General features: G+C 30.3%; 1 protein-coding gene across 1 annotated transcript in view; it reads left to right on the top strand.

The window, feature by feature from the left end:
* The window catches only part of LOC117241075, a 237,934-nt gene that overhangs the window by 72,240 nt on the left and 145,348 nt on the right, over positions 1 to 20,346 (top strand). The window contains exons 9-10 of the mRNA XM_033507059.1: positions 4,984 to 5,088; positions 12,476 to 12,523. Of these exons, the coding sequence (XP_033362950.1) occupies positions 4,984 to 5,088; positions 12,476 to 12,523 (153 nt within the window). The remainder of the gene's footprint in view (positions 1 to 4,983; positions 5,089 to 12,475; positions 12,524 to 20,346) is intronic.

The raw sequence follows: 20,346 nt of genomic DNA, 5'->3' as shown, positions 1-20,346 counted from the left end.
TTCGTCGATACACACTTGCTCGCGTCTCGGCACTTTCTTTCATAGCCGACTGTCTTAACCTCTGAACTTACATTTACTACGGGCATAGCTCGTAGTACGGTGATAGCGCTAAACGTAAATAAAACGGGACTAAACAGTTTACATTCCTTTGTTTTCGAGACGCCGCGCACACACATACTTCCCCGCACTGATATTAACACACAGGTATTACTACTACGCATTTAACCTGGTCTAGTACATAAAATTATACATATCTCAATAGTTATACTATATCATACAGAACATGAAACTGGCTAGTCATGCGCGATAAATTTTATTACTTTAGGAATTGTTGAAAATATTTCCCATTTTGTTGAATACGCATTGCTCTTCGCATTTTCTATGAAAAGTATTGTATTTTGCATAATTTATTTGTTGTATAATTTTGTTGCATAATTTATGAATGTTAAACGTTGTGAAATGTTATAAAATTTGCTGTCCTGCTTGATCGTGTGTTTTCTAATACCATAAAGACAAGTCAAGCCGTTAGCCCACATACACTGATGAGCAAATATTTAATGTCAATTTTTTTAACACAAAGCCTCGTATGAAGTAATTTTATTTCATGTTTTCGACTTCATGTAGAATTTCTATAGAATCATATAGTCACTCTGTACAATATGGGCAATCATACTTTTACAATATCTCAAATATGTATGCTGCATTAACACTAAGACTATCGACCTTCTATTGTATATCTAAATACAAGGTTGTCCGAAATGTTTCTTTCGTTTTATAAGGAAATAATAGACGCACAATGTTTTATATTAGTTTATTGAATTATGCACAAACATAATAATAGAAATAGAACAAAATGGATCATACTTAATTCAATAAAATAATATATCAAGAAATTATTGTTTACCTATTATCACCTTATAAAATGAGAGAAACTTTTCGGGCAACCTAATACATCACACACAATGAATTAGGATTAAAGCAGTATAACGAAAATAAATAAGTTGTTGAAAATGACAGCGTGAGTTCATGCTCGCCATTCATATGCAGATGCGTTAGTTACAATAAATAGTAACTAGAAGATAGTTCTAGATACAATCGATAGATTTAATCGATAGGTTTCAGATGTTCTTTTGTGTTTATCCCTAGTCCATGTAAGAATGTGTAATAAAGGTTTTTCGGCTCAAAATGGAATAAAATAATAGCTATTCTGATCCTACCTCTGAATAAAGAAATAACAACATAATTACACACCTATCGCTCAATTTACGCGTGGTATCTGTTTCATGTGGATTCATTTTACGCGAATGAAGATCGCATAAATAAAATCTGTCAGCACAAAAGAAAAAATATGTACATATATGATCGCTAGCACAATGTAATCTACTTTTTTCTACTACTGACTTTCAACATCACCGAATAAGTTACCGTATACATTTGTTGCTTTTAAAACTTCTAGGAAAATATATTTTCTGGCCGCGTATAAAAACTACCGCGTAAATTGTGCTATAATTTACCGCGTAAGAATAGTACCGCGTAAATTGAGGGATGGGTATATATAAGTCTGGTACCGATCATTGTGATTGCTTTGGTAGTAGTAATCAGATGTAATAAAAACTCCGAATACTTTCCAAATTTAGCTGATATTATGCAAGAACAGGGAAAAAAATACTCTCTGGCCGTCGCGATAAATATTTGCTACCCACAATTTATTTCTTCTCTATGTCGAATCAAGGGAACCAGTTGTGACTGACCGATCAGTTGTAACGCGTTTATGATTCATTCGAGAATGAGACCCTAAATTTAGTCTTCGACGAGAAAATAGGCCAGAGCTCGTGGAACGTTTCTTCGGACGCGTCCAGCTTTACGCCACGACGCGCCGGAACCACCATCTCGATTTTAGTTATTTCCGTCAAATTGCGACACCGACTGTTATACTCGCCGAGTAGTTGCCGAACCTTCTCGAGACCTTCACCCTTTTTCAACTCACTATGTTGCCGTACCAGCGTCGAATTCCACGTTTTACATAGACAGGCACCGAAATAGATGTTCAAAATAAATATTTCCTAGATCGATATGTGAAATCCGCCACTACCCCGTGTCCTCCCGCCGAGGACACGAGGTGCCTATGAAGGTTTCCTCTACGTAAAAGAGAAAGGAAAGGAAGAAGTCGATATGTGGAACAGATTAGTTATCTGATCGTGGTTAATGTTTAAGATTGTGAAAATTTATGAATGTTACCGGCTGTATTGCAAGGTAAGGCAAGTTGCAATAAAACAATAAAATAAACTTACAATTGGAATTTGTAACATTAAATATACAATTCCATATTCTTCTGAATGCAAATAAAGAAATGTTCCCTAAATAAAAATATCTCCGAGCTAAATATTATAACGTTTTACATTGGATATTTTACGTATTTTTTTATATTATTTGTATGCATTCTATATATTTGTACACTTTTAAATTTTCCATAAATACATAAAATTTCTGTTACAAATTATTATAATTTTTATAATAAATGACTAAATTGATAAAATTATCTGAAAGAAAAGAAAAAATACGCTTTGTGATTCAAAATGTCATGCTTTTTTTCCTCGTTGTAGCAAATAATTGTTGGATCGCAGTTGTTTATACAAATTTATTTTTCTGTAAATATAGCTAAACAAGCAGAACTTTACAGAGATATATTTAAAACATTAAAAATCTTTATCGCTAAAATAAAAGAAAGATTAAAACCGAACCAAATATTTTTGATACTTGCAACATATAAAACTATACCGATTATCACCTGCTAAATTCTGTGTGAAAAGAGCACAACGTGACTTACTAAATTCACTGAACAAGCAAAAAAGAAGTTTAGTTTTTTCTAGCGTTTCTAAACAATATTAGTTTTAACTACCTGCTATAGGTACGTAAATGTGGTACGGTCATTAATAACCCTGTAATTAATTGTTATTAGTTAATTAATAATTAATAACTTGTAATTTAAGAAAAGAGATTGTAATATGAAAATTCAAGAATCGCTGTAGAATTAATTTTATGATGTGTATGTTGTCTAAAAAACTAGAAACTAGAAAACTAGAAAAAACCAGTGTGGCTGATCGGTATGCCTGGACCTGTCGGCGTCCTATTGATACCGATCCGCCACACTAGATTGGTTTGAGTTTTCGTTGGTCAAAGTGCAATTTATCTAAATTTCACGTTTCGTGCGCAACCAAGATTTATGTAGCAATTTATTTTAACTTATTTGCCCGGGGCTATAAGACTCAAGTGCATTTTATATGTTTGTTATGAATGAAACGACTTAATTCGTTTGCATATGTATAGATGTATGAGGTGAAGTTTCTTAATGACAAATTTAAAATTTGTTTTCGCAACTGAACTTTAGAATTCTTGTTATCAATATTACCAGTTTTTCATATAATTCTTTGTTGTACATACTGACTTTTTATGATTTCAATTTAGATACCATTATTCTAGACTGAAATTGGAATTATTAAAATATGCAGCGCATCCGTAAATTATACTCAAATTTTTTAAATAAACTGTAATTTGAATATATGGTTTGAAGGAAGTCACACAATTTTTCTTGTTTTTATCGTTTTGCACGAATTATATTTGAAAATAGAAGATAGAAAGTTCGAAAAAGAAATAAGAAGAAAGAAAAAAGTAATGTACCTTTTCATAAATGTAGCATTTAGATGTAGAATCGATCACTCTAGTATTGGGACACTCTTTAAAACAGGATACCTTTTTCAAAACTAGGCTAAATGTCTTAAATTTCTTGAGAAGGTAACAGGAAGTTGTAAGGAAAAATTTGAAAGAATTGAAATTGATCGGAATCGTGGAGAAAAATAGTAAAGATTATTTTTTACAACTTTTTTATCTGAGCCGCTAATGAAAATTTGAACTAATTTGACTAAAAATTTCGTCGAAATCGGTTAATGCAGAAACAAATAACAGGTATCGAAAGATGTAAGAATCTCGTGAAAAACTGCAATTATCGCCATTTTTAATCGTTTGTAGCTCATAGCAACTTTAACCGACTTCGATTAAATGTTAAGCATGTACACAATTGACATAAATCCACAGAATGTTTTTTACCCGCCGCCTAGTAAATTAATCCTTTTAACTTCCCCCCCCCCCAAAAAAAAAACTCAAGTCAAATGTCCGAATATTAATGTGTCCGACTGTACGTACATATGAAGCTTCAGGTCATAAATATTTAGGTTCATCTTTCACGTTTTACCACAACATATTTATTTATTTTACTTTTAATCGTTTGAAATAACTATCTGTCTTCTTTTCTCGCTTTATAACATCGTTATATAACATGGCTTCCATTGATTCGTTAACATAGCAATAATAGTGGAATATTTATAATAAATATCGGAATATAGAACATATTAATATGACATTTATAAATATCATAAAACATTAAGAATTTTATCTCTTATTTAATCACTTGAGAATTGATTTTTTCTTAAACTATGTATAATATTTTTCCTTCGCTGATTCCATTATTAATAGTATAAATATACTGTTTTTGTAAAGAAGATATAGTACACTAAGATTTTACTGTTTTATCGAAAACAAATACATCTATTGCTTCATTAATTAATAACTTGTTAAAGTATAATGTTATGTGTACACAATATCGAACATAAATTAATTAAAAGTTAAAATTTCATAATAAAGCCTATTAGTTTTAGTGTTTTATCGCGACATAGAAAATGTAGATTTAGACTTTCTGGAAGCTAATCTTACTCGATCACTGTTAAAAATACAGAACTATTCGAGTCTAGTAACTATGAGATCACTTTTCACTTTTCTAGGCCGGAAGGAGAAGAATAAATATTCCATGAACAATTTCTAATGCTTTTAAAAATCAATGAATGGCACTTTACATTATTCAATTCTAGTAATATGTTTTATTTTTTACTTATTTTATTTTTTGGGCCGCTTTGGCATGTTTTTTTTAAGGATATGGTTATGATTTTGACACAAGGCAAAGTGATAATGAGAACGATCTTCTGCACGAGATTGACAATGCTTTGAAATTCGGCAAGGGATTTCTGTTTGGGAAAGGTGCGTTTCATTATTTTGCTTAGTTAATTACAGCATGCGTTTTACTGAAAAATTAATGAAAAGTATATAAAAAAATATTATGGAGAGATAACATAGATAATAAATTAGTTTTTACAATACTTATTTATTTTATAAATATGTATTTCAGTTTTTGATTTCAGGTATGCATACAACTTATTTAAAAATTTTATGATATATCTAATCTGACATCTTGTAATTATTATAATTTGTACATCTTCTAATTAACTATTTTTTCCGTTGAATTATTCATACTTTTATCAAAGTCAAAGGAACTTGTTTCTCCATAATGGATTTCTTTCGCTCTTTCATTTGAATTTCTGAAACACCTATCTGTTCCAGTAATGAATAATACATATTTACTAATTTTTACAATAATACATGAGAAACGGAAATGAACTATTTTTTCAAACATCGTATAATATGGAATATATGATATAAAAAATCAGTACAATTTTTGGAAAATACTATAGTTTTTATGCAATCTACACAAAGCGACCAGAAACAGTTTAATATTTAAACGATAGAATAATGAGAAATTTTACAAATAATTATAAACGTAAGTAAAATAATAAAAATGATGAATTAATATGAGGGTAACAAAATCAACCTGGGAAATGTAAAATTTTTACGAATGTTACTTTAATTTACACCCGTGTAATTGAATAGAGTTCAACGTTTTTTGTGAAACTGTACTCAAAGATATAATTAACGCATTCCGTGCTATGTAGGCCAACAGTGATCTATGCTATTTAGTACGAGTACGTACACTAAATAAAAGATTATGTTATTTGTCATCAGCAAACTATAGATTAGAATAGAAATTATATTATATTAAATATAAATTATTATATTTTAAATATTACAACTAATATTTTCCTTTAGATATTTTGTATATTCTTATATATTCTATACGTTTTGTGTATTTTCGTACATTTAAATTTCCCGTAGATGCATAAACAACCGCAGCATACTTATTGGTATTATTTACCAATTAGGAGGAATTGGAAGAAAAGCAAAACCAAAAAGTATCCACGATAAAGAATTTAATATAATTGCAATATTTTATAATCCAATGCCATACTATAAATTTCTCACTCAGTTTTAAGCTGGTAACATATATTTGTTCTTATAAATAGTTGCAGTGTTCTCTACTTTGCAGTATAGATGACATCGAAACAAATTTCATTAGATGACATTAGATTAAGTTAAAGTGGAATCTTAATTATTCGAACTAATTATATTACATTAATTTATGAATTTTGAAAAACGAAGGATAAAGTTTATTAATCGAACAACTCGTTTCCCTCTGAGGAAAGATCATATTTTAAAAGAAAGAAAAACATTTTAATTTCTTAATTTCCCCCATAATCGATATGGGAGCAATTAATCTTTCCATTAATCGAAGTTTTGATAATTGAGATTCGATTGTATTTTTTTCCTATAGCTTACTTACAAAGTGCCTCGCTTTAGATATTTATATTATATGTTTCTATTATAAGAAACCAACGTAGGGCATAAAATTTTATTTAAAAAGCATTCGTTAATTTTTATTACATCAAACCTATGTAAAATACAAAGCTTTACCTAAAAAGTAATCGTTAATTCGATGTTCGGCATACGGTTCAGCTGCATTTATTCTCTGCGTTACTCCATAGTCACTGTTCGTTAAACCGAAGTTAAGAAAAGCAAAGCTCTACACACCGTCTGTAGATACCGCGTCAAAGGTAAATAAAGAGGGAAAAAAAGAATATATACAATTGCTCAAGAAAGTATTGGAATACTTATAGAGACCTTTTGACGAATATATTATGTGTGTTATACGAAACATTTTGCAATCTCATTAACCTATGAGTTTATTATTATTTATTATATTAACCCTATAGACGAACGAAAATGTATATAAAAGTTACAAGATATTTAGTGTAAGCAGTGTATTTCGCAAAAATCATAGAAGTATTTAAACATTTATTATATTAATAAGACTAAATATTCGGTGGGTGATGTTTAACAATTATCGTATGCTCAAAATGGCAGTTTATGCTTTACACCAATTTTTTACTAAATATAATTTGCAACGAATATCTTGTAACTTTTATGTACATTTTCACATTAGTTTTAAATTTTACTTATTATAGCACTGATGAAATTATTACAAAGTGTTTTTCTTGTAACACACACAGCATAAATAGATCAAATTTTTGAATTGTAAGGGTTCGAATACTTTTGCGAGCCACTATACGCGGTGTAACATTTATGTTTGACCCGAGACCAAGGATCGTGGTTCGATACGAATTTTCGTGCGTTACGAGAAGCCACGTCACGCTACTATTTTGAATTGCCGGCTTCTGCGTAGTCGAACGAGTCGAAGAGCGCGGCGATGATGGTGGTAGCGCGACAGCGGCGCGGCGCGGCGTTGCCATCAGGCATCGTGACGCTTCGCAGTCCGCGGTTATTCTTCGAAGTTCGTTCGTAATCGCGTTATCTGGTGCAAATTTCCGTCGATTAACCCGAAGAACAAAGCGCATACAATGTTGGAAAGAAGTGAGTGTCTACGTTATTAGAAAAATTTTGATATCAATCGCTTAAAAATATGGCGTGTGTGGAGGTAGGACTTTTTGTTACGACGTCGTGTCGTCTTAAGGACTCGTTCAACAGGTTGTCCTGTGAACGTCGCTTTAAAATGGGGGATGCTTTCAAGTTCGAACGACTACTCGACGTTTCCGTTCCAGCGCGCTATGCGGATTTCCGTCTTTATCTTTTAAAGTGACTATGTTTGTGTAGACACATGTGCTTCCAACAGTTCTGCATAATTTCTGCAAGGGCACTGGATTATTTATTCAATATTCCACGTCAAGATTAGTTTTTTTTTTTAAGTTCATTTTATTGTCCGTTGCAACTGATTCGTCGAATCTGTGAATATTTTGTTTTCGATGAAAATTAAAGTATTTGTTAATTTAATTCTGTTTGTAGAGACATACTTTCGATAATATTTGATAATTTCTTTAAAAAGTTGGTTTATTGATTGAAAATTATAATGAAAGTTATAAGTGAAAAAAAAGTATTTGTAAAATAATTCCTTTTAATGTTAATTTTCTTTTTCTTTTAATTCTTTCTATGATACATTTTGTATTTTGGATGAAGATTAAGGTGACTTTTAAATTTGTATAAATACAAGTAGGTTTTCAACAAGTTTTAGTAGTATTGTGGGAGAAATCATTTATTGTTTCGGAATGCTATTGGAAATTATAATTGAAAATACTTGTAGATATAATGACGAATTAGTGCGTACTTGTAAATATGTACAATGTATTTCAATTCTATCTATTTGTTTATGTTTTTATATATTTCTTTTTTTTATATTTCTATTATAGTATAAACATCGCCTTAAATATTAAGACTTTGATTAAAGATTTATTTAATTATACTATAAAATTTCGTTAAATGATGTTTTAATCAAATATTGAAGCTTAAATATGATTATATAAATTCATTTATAATTTAGATCCTTTATTTAGGAAACTTATATACATACATAATACATAAATATTTAATTTCATATGAATATTTTATTTAACATGTACAGGGTGTCTCGGCATTGATTATACAACCCGAAGGAAGTGATTGTACATAAACAAATAAGTCGAAAATATAGAATAAATTTTTTTCATTTGAGATTTTGTTTTCGAGAAAATCGACTTTGAATTTCCTCGGAATACGCATGCGCTTGACCATGTCGTGGTTAAACAGATCACGATACAAACCATATGCCGTAGGTTTATGAGTAATAACAACGCATGTAATTCTTAAGATTTACTTTATTAATGCAAAAATTGTTGAAAACGCTGGCTACCGTACTGCATACACAGGTGTGCTCCCCGAATTAAATTTGTAAATTAAATGTCCCTTGATTTTTATCTATGGGATCATACTAAATGAAAAGTTTATTTCGAAAACAACACGAGTCCTCCATAATTAAAAGTGAGGATCATTTTTGCGTTCGAAGAACTGAAAACGAAAAATACGTTGGGAAGCGTGCACGAAAATGTAATTCGGAAAGCACAGCTGTGTATGCAGTACAGTGGTCAGCAATTTCAACAATTTTGCATTAATAAAGTGAATCTTAAGAATTACATGCTTTATTATTACTCGTAAATCTATGGCATATGGTTTGTACCGTAATCCGTTCAAATCTTAATCCGACATAGTCAAGTGCATGCATATTCGGAGGAAATTCATAGTCGATTTTCTCGAGAACAAAGCCTGAAATGAAAAAAAATTTATTCCATATTCTCGACTTATTTCCTCATGTACGATCATCCCTTCTAGGTTGTACAATTAATACTGGGACAACCTGTATAAATTCGATGTCCAGTGTAGAAATAATTCTGTAATAAAGGAAGCTCCAGTATAAGTGATCTTTCAAACATTAAATGCTTAAATCAAGAAAAGAAAATGACAATCGAAACGTATTTCTTCATCACTTTACCAACGTTAACTCGTGGCGTTAATCGCCATTCCCCGCATTCGAAGCAACGGTTAAATTTTAAACTCTATAAAGCGCAAGATCGTATTTGAGACAAGCCCGACTCTCATTACTTTATGGAATAAGGATTTGCAAGAAGCGTTCGTAAATATTTACATGTTACGCATTAAAGGCTGCCTGAATACGTTTTACGAATATGAACTTAAGAGAGCCGACACATTGAATTTATTAAGTACATCGAGGATTGTCTGTTAAAACTGAGAAATTCGTGATACCTGACAGTGTTTAGCAAACACATAGAGGAAAACGTGCAGTAGAGCTTGTTGGTTGGCGGACCTCGATTACATAAAGGTGTCACGTTACCGCTCCGTAGATTGCACGAAATTGCAATATACGTGTGTTCAAGGCAGAAGACGCGTGCTATTTTCGTTTGTCGGGGACTGACGTCTTCCGCTCCTGAGGTTCCTTCCGGTCGCGAAATTCAATTTGGACAACGATGATTGAGCTTTTACTTTTTACCAATCAATTGGTTCTATTTATTCGATTTGAATACAGTGCTCTGCAAAAGTTTCTGGTTAGATAAATTTGTTTATTTCATATTCCAAAAATATTATTTTAAAAAACTTTTAATTAATATTATGCAATTATATGTATAACAATGTTTATTTGTTGTACTGTTTTCTTTTACTTTCAATGATCCTATATTCAATATTAACTTCAATTCTTGTAGATATTACTTTTAGAGTATGTTGATAAAGTAAAAATCTATATAGCCCAAAATTTCAGCAATTAAGTGATTATCTAATATTTCTCTAGCATATTCATTTTCAATCTGTGACCTATAAATATGGAAATTTACGATAAGCTTTATTTCAACAACAGAAAGGTTTCATACCCTATCTATAAAATGGACCTAATATTTTTCAGAAAAAAAAAAGAATTTTTTGCTATTTTTCCATTAAGTTAAATTAAAACATACTATTTAATATTAGATATATGAATATTAATACTGTTTCAGTATTTTACGTAGTTTCTGAGCCAAGGGAACACAGATACACCTACTGAAATGGCAAAATAGTTAAGAATAAAAATTGATGATAAATTTTAGTTCTTAATTACATTAGGTAATAAAAAGTTTAGAAGTTTCTTTTATAGTGTAATGACAGTTAATTTTTTAATTATGTTCAACCGATGACTCGATGTTAAGGAAACTCTAAAATGTAAAAAGCCATTGCATAGATATCGTACTTTGAAGAATACTTTATGTTCTACGTGTGATCTTTTCCATCTTCGTACGTCCTGTTACCTTTCTTTCCTTTTATTTTTGCTTCGAAGCTCATTAAGCTTGCTTCTATATTAATGACCCGCATCGTTCTTATAGAGAAGCAATTTAAGACCTCTTTAGTACGTTCCTTATCACGATTTAAGGTAACAAAATAGTAGCTGCTCTCGTTATAGGAGTAGATCTATCCTATACATGTTTTATCCAACGAAACAAGAGGACTATATTCATCCATACCGATGAATGAAAAAAATATTTTTCGTTTGTACAAAATATGTAAAATTTATAATCCATAATGGGATTATCTTAACAGAAATACTTTCTATTATATAATATCTTAATTTAATAAAATTTAAGTATGAATTATGGACTAAATTATGAATTACGAATTATGAGCAGTAAATTTTTATCTAGATATACCTCTGTGTTTATGAATGATACAATCCAAAACTTACATGTTTAAGACATTTGTTTAATTGTGAACATAAAGATTAAGGTCAATATTAAGATTAAGGCTTATAAAGATTAAGGTTTACAAAGATTAAGGTTTAAGCGCTGTCCTTACATTCTCTTAGGACTTACTCATACATTATGTGATTATGTATGCGTATGGTTAGAAAGGAAATTAATTTTTTAAAGCCCATGACCGGAAGGGAGGAGAAAGTAAGTATATAATGCCTATGTATCTATTATTTTTAGAGTTTGCTCGAGGAAAGTTTCTCTGTTTTTTGTTCGGAAACTCACGCTGTGCCTTCAAGAGAAGTAATGTCATGCTTCCCGGGTCACATTGTCTGTCAATGCGGATATCACCTTTAAATAGTGTATTTGAAATAGACAAAGTGATTGATGAGCATATATGTTAGAAAGCAGACACGTCTAAAGAGTTCCACATCCATAAAATCAAATATTAAGATACAGTAATAAATGATCAGGAAAATAGCAAATATCTCAAAATGTTAAAGTAATTAAAAAAAGCGCGGAATTAAATTAAAAGTATAAATATTACGAAAATATATTTTGTTTAATAAATAAATAAAATAATACATCATAAAATACGACAGTCACTTGAGTACTTATTTTGTAAATATTACGTTATTAGAAAATATTTTATAAGTTCTATAGGGCGATGATAATTAGTAGACTGCGGATTTTTATGCATTTACAGGAAATTTGAAAATGCAATGACGAAGATGCAAAAATAAAAAAAATATAAGATATTCAAAGTATAGTACTTTGATGGATAAAAATTTTCGATCGAGATTCTATTTTCTTAATTATATTTTCAAAATGTGAATGTACATAAACGTCTGCAGTCAAATATTTAAGTACTTATAATTTGAGAAACGCAAATGCCAATCCGCCATATGCAAGGACAGCCTTGTGTTCGGTTTATTATACGTAAAACAGTCAACAATTTTATAGATTTCGTTTATTTTGTCATTATTTATAAGCAAAGAGTTTCGACAATTTTCGTACAAATGAAATATTTTTATAGTTCAGAATTTTCCAAGTTAATTATTACGAATTATCTTATGTATTTTTAGTAAACAATAAGTAAAATTATGAGTTTGGATCCTTAAAGTACTTATTGATATTTTCAGAGAACGTTATGTTCGCTCCCACGTTTAAAGCTTCTTCCGCAACACCAGGTAAAATTGCAAACGAAACGTGTGAGACTAACAGAGTGTTTTATACTATTACAAATCGTATATTAAAAAATAAACACGATGTCTAACAAATACGTTTGTATGTATTAGCATTGTAATTATTGCTACTAAGGTATGATTATATTACCACAGAATATGAAATTTTTCTGTCATTTAAAAGGCAATTTTGCAATAAATTTAACATAGGATTTATAATATTTTTAGACGGAATTTTTTCACGTAGTTTTCATTTAGTAGTTTTCAAAATAATTATTTCCATGTCAAAATTCTGTAATATTATTGAATTTTTCATTCGTTACCTGAATCTAGGACAACGTAAAGTCATTTTTTGAAAGTGGTTCTATTACTTAGTTACTATATATGACATTAATTTCTTAGAAATATTTTTTAATTCCATTCACAAAGATTTGGAATCCAGGTTATTTACTGAGAACAGAGAATAATTTATTGCATGTTTAAAATGTAGTAGACTTGAGATCTTACGAAAATATTTTGTATAATATTATTGAATGGCGCATTCCCAATTTAAAAATTGTCTAATGTAACTTTAACTATTTACATATCCTGTATTTTTTAATATGCATGTTTGTAATTACTTGTTAATTATATGTGTTAAATATCGAAGCTTATCTATTCAAATGAAATTTTAGCAGGAATAAATATTTCTTTGATCTCCATAACCAATAATAATAATACGGTTGTCATACAAAATTTAAATTATTTTTTTAAGACATATGGAGTATAAAAATAAAGTTGGATGTACAGACGCATAACATTTCATTAAGATTTGTTACAGATCGAAGTATGAAGCAATGATCATGATTATTCATTTATCCGTGATTAATTAAATGATTCTTATTTTATGCGTAAAATCTAACAATATGCAATCTATTTTTCTATTTAAATTCAGGTAAGAACACTCTCTTTGCATATACATATACACTACCACACATAGGTATTAGATATTCCTTAGCAATTTGTATATATACAAGATATTTAGATTTTTATTACTAATAAATTATTAGTTAAGATAATGATTCTGGTATACAGCAAAATCATGTGAAAGTTATCTGAAAAAGGGAAAGAGTTAGAAGAACATGATAAATTAAAATCATACTTATCTATATAATAAACTATTGATGTAAACCTCGTTGAAAAAATTTGGAATCAATTAAATGGAAAACTCATCTCTTTGTGGACTTATTGACACACTTAGAACAAAAAAAACAATAAACATGATAGAAAATCTAATAATACGAGTATTAAAATTGATTAAGTAGTAATCCAATGATGCAGGTGATATAGAGAAGGAAAAGTTATGTGTTATTTTATCACAAGTGATGAAATATTTTACTAAAATATTGAATGTACCTATGGATTTTATATACTTTTAAGATTATAATCAGGTAAAGATATTAATAAGTTTTTAATGACGTATAATATTAGGTATCCCTAAAAGAAATCAATACGGTTTAATTTAGGAAAATCAAATCGCTATTAAACATTTTATTAAGTGTCTCATATATTAAACATGTAACAAGACAAAATATTTACATATATTCATATGTACAACAACAATATTGTTTAATTTACTAAAATCGTTTTGCAATTAAACAAGGCGAAGACAAAACAGACAGTAAATAATTTATCTTTCTGATAATCTTTCCTAACACGTTTGTGTAATATTGGTATGTATCTCTTGTTTGAATCTTTGTAGTACGTCTGTTGCATGTAAGCAAGCCAGTTTATCTGAAGTTACATTAATGCTCATTAATGCCACTCAATTTCTGGCATATAATTTTTAAATAATTCAAAATGAAAATTGGCATAGAACGTGATAAGTTGTTCTAGAAAATCCCTACAGCATTATACTTTAATATACTCCTCAGTCAATTATAATTAGACGTATGTTAATACCGACGCCCACGAATTTCTAATTTTATGAAAGTTCCCACCAAATGAACTGCTGTTTATCTTACTCTCGCAATCGACGCTTGTAAAATCAAAATTGTCTTCCCGAATCTTATAGACTGCTTCGAGTGATGAATGAGAAGAACGAGACGACTTCGCCGTTTCCTTATCAAATTTTTGAATTTATTAAAGATTATACACTGCTCAAAGTAATTGATTTTAGAATTCTCTGATAAGAACAGAATGAAATTTAAAACAACGAAGTTTTGAAAAGGCCAGTGAATCAATTAATCTTCAGATCAAAAGTATCTTCTAGAATTATACTGACGCTTTTTCAAAATTACGAGCAGCACAAATTATTATAAAATTAATAAATTACTTGTGAATTTTTACTGATATCAGAAGTTCGGGTGAAAGCATATGCCAAAGAAATCAAACTGAAAGCTATATGAAAAATATAAATGCACGCAGTAAAAAGAAAACTTTATTCATCTACTTGACTAAAAATCATTCAAATTTCCAAAAATACATCACTATAAATCTATAAAATTGCTGCGAAAAACAATGGATTGTTCATTTTAATCGTCCGCGTTAGTCACTATGATCATGATTACATGATTATTCGCATGATCACTACATATTATTAAAGTTAAACTTTAGATATACTTTTGTGTAAGAATTATTGAGAAATTAAAAAATCTTTTCACGAAGTAGCGTATATATGTTCACATGGTTTTTCACGGGTAAAGTGGTGATAAAGGAATATAGAAAAATATGAAAAGGTATATATTTGTTCCACTCTTGTATCAATAAAATAGTTCCAACGACATGACCAGATATTTGAAGTAATATCGGAAAAGATTTCTAACTTATAGGAGGTTTATGTCGACATATTGTACATCTAATTCGAAATTTTTTATCGTACTCCTTAATTGAATTACGTATGAAAAATCCTTTAGACATATTTTATTTATGATCGTTATTTTAATAAGAAAAAATATATTTTTCTTGTACATATTGATCTCATTATTTTTTAAATGCGGAAGAGTAAAATGTAGTAACATATTTCAAACCATAACAACGATTTAAATATACCAATTTCTGAAATTGAGATTAGATTTTGTAAAATCTAATCTTTAAAATTACTGAAACTACAATATATACTTGAGAAATTAGTTTTTGAAACTTTAAATGTAATAAAATATTCGCGATTTTGTTAAATTTATAAACAATTAAAATAAATAAATCATTGAAGCTAATAACGTCCTTGACAATTATACCTGGTCTTGATTGATATTATTTATAAACATCAGCACAACGATAGCCAGTAGTTAGAATGGGTAAATCGAGCTGTTGCGGCTAATTGAATGCGAATTCGATATTTTCAAAAACACACCTAAGTATGAAAATATGTTGTGCTATATTTTCGACTATCTTTTACACGAGGAATCGCCTCCTTTTCGGTTAATACACAGACATTTTGTATGTGAAAAATAATTAAATTGCAATTGATCCTTTAGTTTAGTTATTCGTCCTTGTGGTTCAACTTTGAGAAATATATTTTCATAATTATTTGTTTTATTTGTATAATTAGATTTATAGATGGATTAAATTACCATTATTGTGAAGTAATGAGTAATTGAAGACGATTCCCTTGTATTTCATACGATAGATTTTATAAAATAAAAGTTAAAATATTTACTAAATTAATAGTTCTTTGAAATAGATAAGGATAATAATTTTTTTATAGACAATATCAAGACGGACCTAGTGTATTAAAAATTAAATGACTCCATTTAATAGTTACGCGACTCAATTCTTGTCTGAACATTTTTTTCATATAGCATATAACTTACCAGTAATTGGCATTTATAGATTAAAATCGGACACCTTGTATATATGTATATATCGCACAATTGCGATGGAAACGACATAACTCAAAAAACGCGATTTTCGAGTTGTCATTATGCAAATAATGCAGAGGCACTCTTGGAGCTATTATGAAAATCTTGTTCATTTATCTTCATAATTTGACGGGTAGAGAGAAATTACATACATGTGTATCTCGCCCTCGCAAAATCACGTGACAGTATGCTGTATTTTATAAATGCGTTTTATTATGGGATATGTCCTAACTAAAACAATGGTTTTCGAGAGTTAAAAGCTAAAAATGAAGAGAAACTTAACATTAGAACTACCGATAGTTAACACGAAGCTATTTCTACCAAAACCAGTGAAAATGACTGGTCTTTAAAAAGTACGTAATAATAGAATATTTTTATATTTATTGATTTATTACTTTCTTACAGAAGCAATTCCATGTTACGTAGTACATTTTTGGTATTAGTGATCCATCTGGGATCATGATCCCTAAACGAGAGTTGACACATTTGTAAAATTGTCGAACCAGTCAATTTGACTGGCGTGGTAGTTCTAGAGTTAAAGGTTGTTGCATACAAATAGGAATAAAACAGAAATTATTTCATACTTTTTAGCGCATTTCGAATTGAGTAATATTTTTGAGCGAAAAATATTTCACATTTTTTAGTGAAGCGATCAATGAACGAAAAATGATTGTCATTATCACTAAAAAGACCGTCACTTATTTGTATCTATTTATTATTCCTTTCAATTTTTAATTCTTATTAGAGAATAAAAATTTATGCGAACTCCCCAGCGGATGAGGAATAAACCAGCTGTACTCCGCACCGTTATTACATGTATTTTGAATAGTGATAGAGGAGTGTATTTCAAAACTTAATAGTGTGTTACATATCATCGCGCAGTGAAAGTAGATTTATGCCCGAAAACGAATCCGCAGATCAATGTTTCCTGCGATGGAAACACGAGTTAAAGTCTATATTGAGAAACGTTACCGTCGAACGATTTGTTCATACGGAATGAATTATTGAAGCAGCGCTTGCCCAGACGGCTGCTTTCAATGCAGTACACGAAGAAGGAGTAATTGCGGAGGAGCGTCGCATTCAATATTTAAAATTCTGATGGCTACATTCTGATATCTCCGATAGTAGCAACATTTCAGATGACAAAATGTGATGGGGACATTGAACGAAGAATATTACCGTTTGTCCTAAGCTGGATAGTAACCGCAATTACAAGGAGCCTTTAATTTAATTTTTAAACCGTAATTACAGAATAGGGCCGTAATTGATCTTGGGAAAAAGAATTTTGCAAAGTTTAATCCGCGTGAAAAGTTTAGTCCGTCAAGCCATATCTGATTGAGCATGGAACAAAATTCTCACTAAACTGCATGACAAAGGAGACTCACAAAGAAACAGCTGAAGTCTACTTCCTACAACCAATGTATAAAGAAACGACCAAGTATGCTGAAAACGAGGAGATAATAGTAACAGAAACGGGTCAAATAAACTTTGAGCGATAAGCCTATGAAAAGAAATGGATGACACAATGAAATGAAATAGGTGAATAATAGGTCATTTGCTATAACAATAGTTAAAAATAAAGAAATTGAAAAAATGTACCCCTACGAGATACAGAAGATTTTACCCCGATAGCTTATTCTAGTACAGAGCAATCGACAAACATACTTAAAAATTAGATTTTTGTAGTAAACAGTACTTGACGATAAATAAATGTGAAAAATTCTTTAATGGGACCAATGGGAGAACGTACCGTTTTGAACATGCCTCTGAAAACCTACCTCATACGATGCAAAAGGAATCATCTTGATTGGTCAAGCCATTTAGGAGAAATTGGCGAACATACATTGAAAACAAAACTCATCAAATTGAGATATCTTCCTTCTTTCCCGAAGTCGGTATAGAAAGTAACATAATTTTGAAATTCAGCGTTAAGTATCGTTTCTCCCTCTTAAGTTGTGTCTTATCCTAGGCCATAGCTGGATGTCGCACAGCACTACAGCGACAAGACCGACTGATCGATAAACATTTAATCCTACGACAATACGATAGCTTCCATATAAGTCAGGCATACAACGACATAAAAGAGGATAGTGCAAGATCGAAGGAACAAATCAGTCGTACGACAATGCAACGTAGAAAAAGGAACTCTCCACCATTAGTAGCGATCGTTTCATGCGAAAATGATCATTGACCTGACTTCGGGTGCTTAAGATGGCCGCGTAGTGAGGTTGCTTTCGCCTTTGCATCGACGAGACAGCAGTGATGCAACGATGAAACTTATTTATTTTAAATCTTTTGTTAATAAAAATCCCATTAATACATTGATAACATTTTCAAGAGTAAAATCAGACCAAACACCATATCACAAAATTCTATAGTAAATTTTATATGAAAGTATATAAATATTGTCGCATTGCTTAATTTTGTAATAATGTTATGTTTGATTTTATTTTAATAGAGAAGATCTCATCAATATGTTAACAAAAGATTTAAAATGAAAAAGTTTTGTTATTGCATTTAATGTTACTCCGTCGATACGGAGGAGAAAACCTGTCTCCACTGTGCGCACATACTCTGCAGTCCTCTCAAGTGCTGCACTTATGAATCTTCCTTTTTCTACATCGCATTATCGCAGCCATTAATCACATTTACTGTCTTTTCCTGCTTCCACAACTCCTTCCACACAATCCTTTTTTAAGTATCTGACGTATATAGACACGGACTATCGAACTTGTCGATGTACAACATCCAATTAGGACAGAGCCTAAACTTATGCAAGGAAGATCGTAATGTTTCGACTGGTCGGTCAACAGTCAGGTTGCAGCTGATCGGTTGATATCGCGAACCGTGAAAGCTATTAACGCTTAAGGTGGAGGTAGATTAAAAATACAGAGTAATGCTGTGCTTTGCTGATTTATTTGAAGAGTATGATTGCGTGGTGAAGACTGTTTGAGGACTCCTGGAAGAAACCTAACCTGGTCCTTATATACTAGCTCTCCGTCCTGAGGTTTTCCTTCTCACCGTGGTTTTTATGGGATGGGGATCTATTCCTTCCAATTTTCTCTGTTGTTGCTGAATAATACCAGATGTTTACCTTAGAGCGAACCCATCGAGCACTTAGGTTGTTAGTTAGCCTCACGGCGAGATTTTCATCGTAAAGTTTACAACTTGGCAGGTACAAACTTCGGACTTTCCCAAAAAAGGCTGATGTGCTGTCCAAGTCATTAACTGAGAGTCACCCAAAATCCCGAACAATGTTCATGGTTACTAATTCTTAATTGCTTCTAATTATAATAGTCTTCCTGCAAATTATTGTTACTATAATGAAAATCTTATTGTGATAACATCGGTATATTTAACACAAGTTAATTTTTGATTAAGTTATGATAATAGAAACATTCTAAATCAAGGTAATATTTAACCGGTGTTTTATTTTTATTTTGAAAAACTCTAACCTATTTTTCCACTACTAGGTTCAGACAATGAATAAAAAAAAAACGGATAGATTCTAAATACGCATATTGTATATTGCAATATACGAGAGAAATGCTAATTATTATTTGTACAAATCAACAAAGGATTCAGTTTGATAATTAAGTAATGATACATCATTTATCGATTCTAGAAAAATTCTTCTATATTAATTTTAGGAAAAGAAAAAAGAAAATGAGATACTAAGCATCAATTTTGATCTAAATTCAGCTTTTAATTCAAATTGACAAGAATAGAAATTAATTTTTATGTAAATTGCCGCCCATAGGCATTAGGACCCTGGTTACGTTTTCTGGAAAACTAAAAATAAAAAATCTTAAATTATAATTTTAGTATTTAGTATCTTACATTATAAGATACATCTAAAGCGATCTTAATAGCCGAAATAATGGTATAGGAACACTAAATTTACACTTAGAATTCATACTAGAATAATTATATATTTATTTGATAAACGATTTCGAAGATATTCATCGATACATACTTGCACGCGCTTCA

The sequence above is a fragment of the Bombus vosnesenskii genome, unplaced genomic scaffold (assembly GCF_011952255.1).
Source record: "Bombus vosnesenskii isolate JDL3184/JDL3185 unplaced genomic scaffold, Bvos_JDL3184-5_v1.1 scf7180000015241, whole genome shotgun sequence".
Classification (NCBI taxonomy): domain Eukaryota; kingdom Metazoa; phylum Arthropoda; class Insecta; order Hymenoptera; family Apidae; genus Bombus; species Bombus vosnesenskii.
The sequence above is the reverse complement of the archived record's forward strand: the minus strand, read 5'-3'. Positions and strand labels throughout refer to the sequence as shown.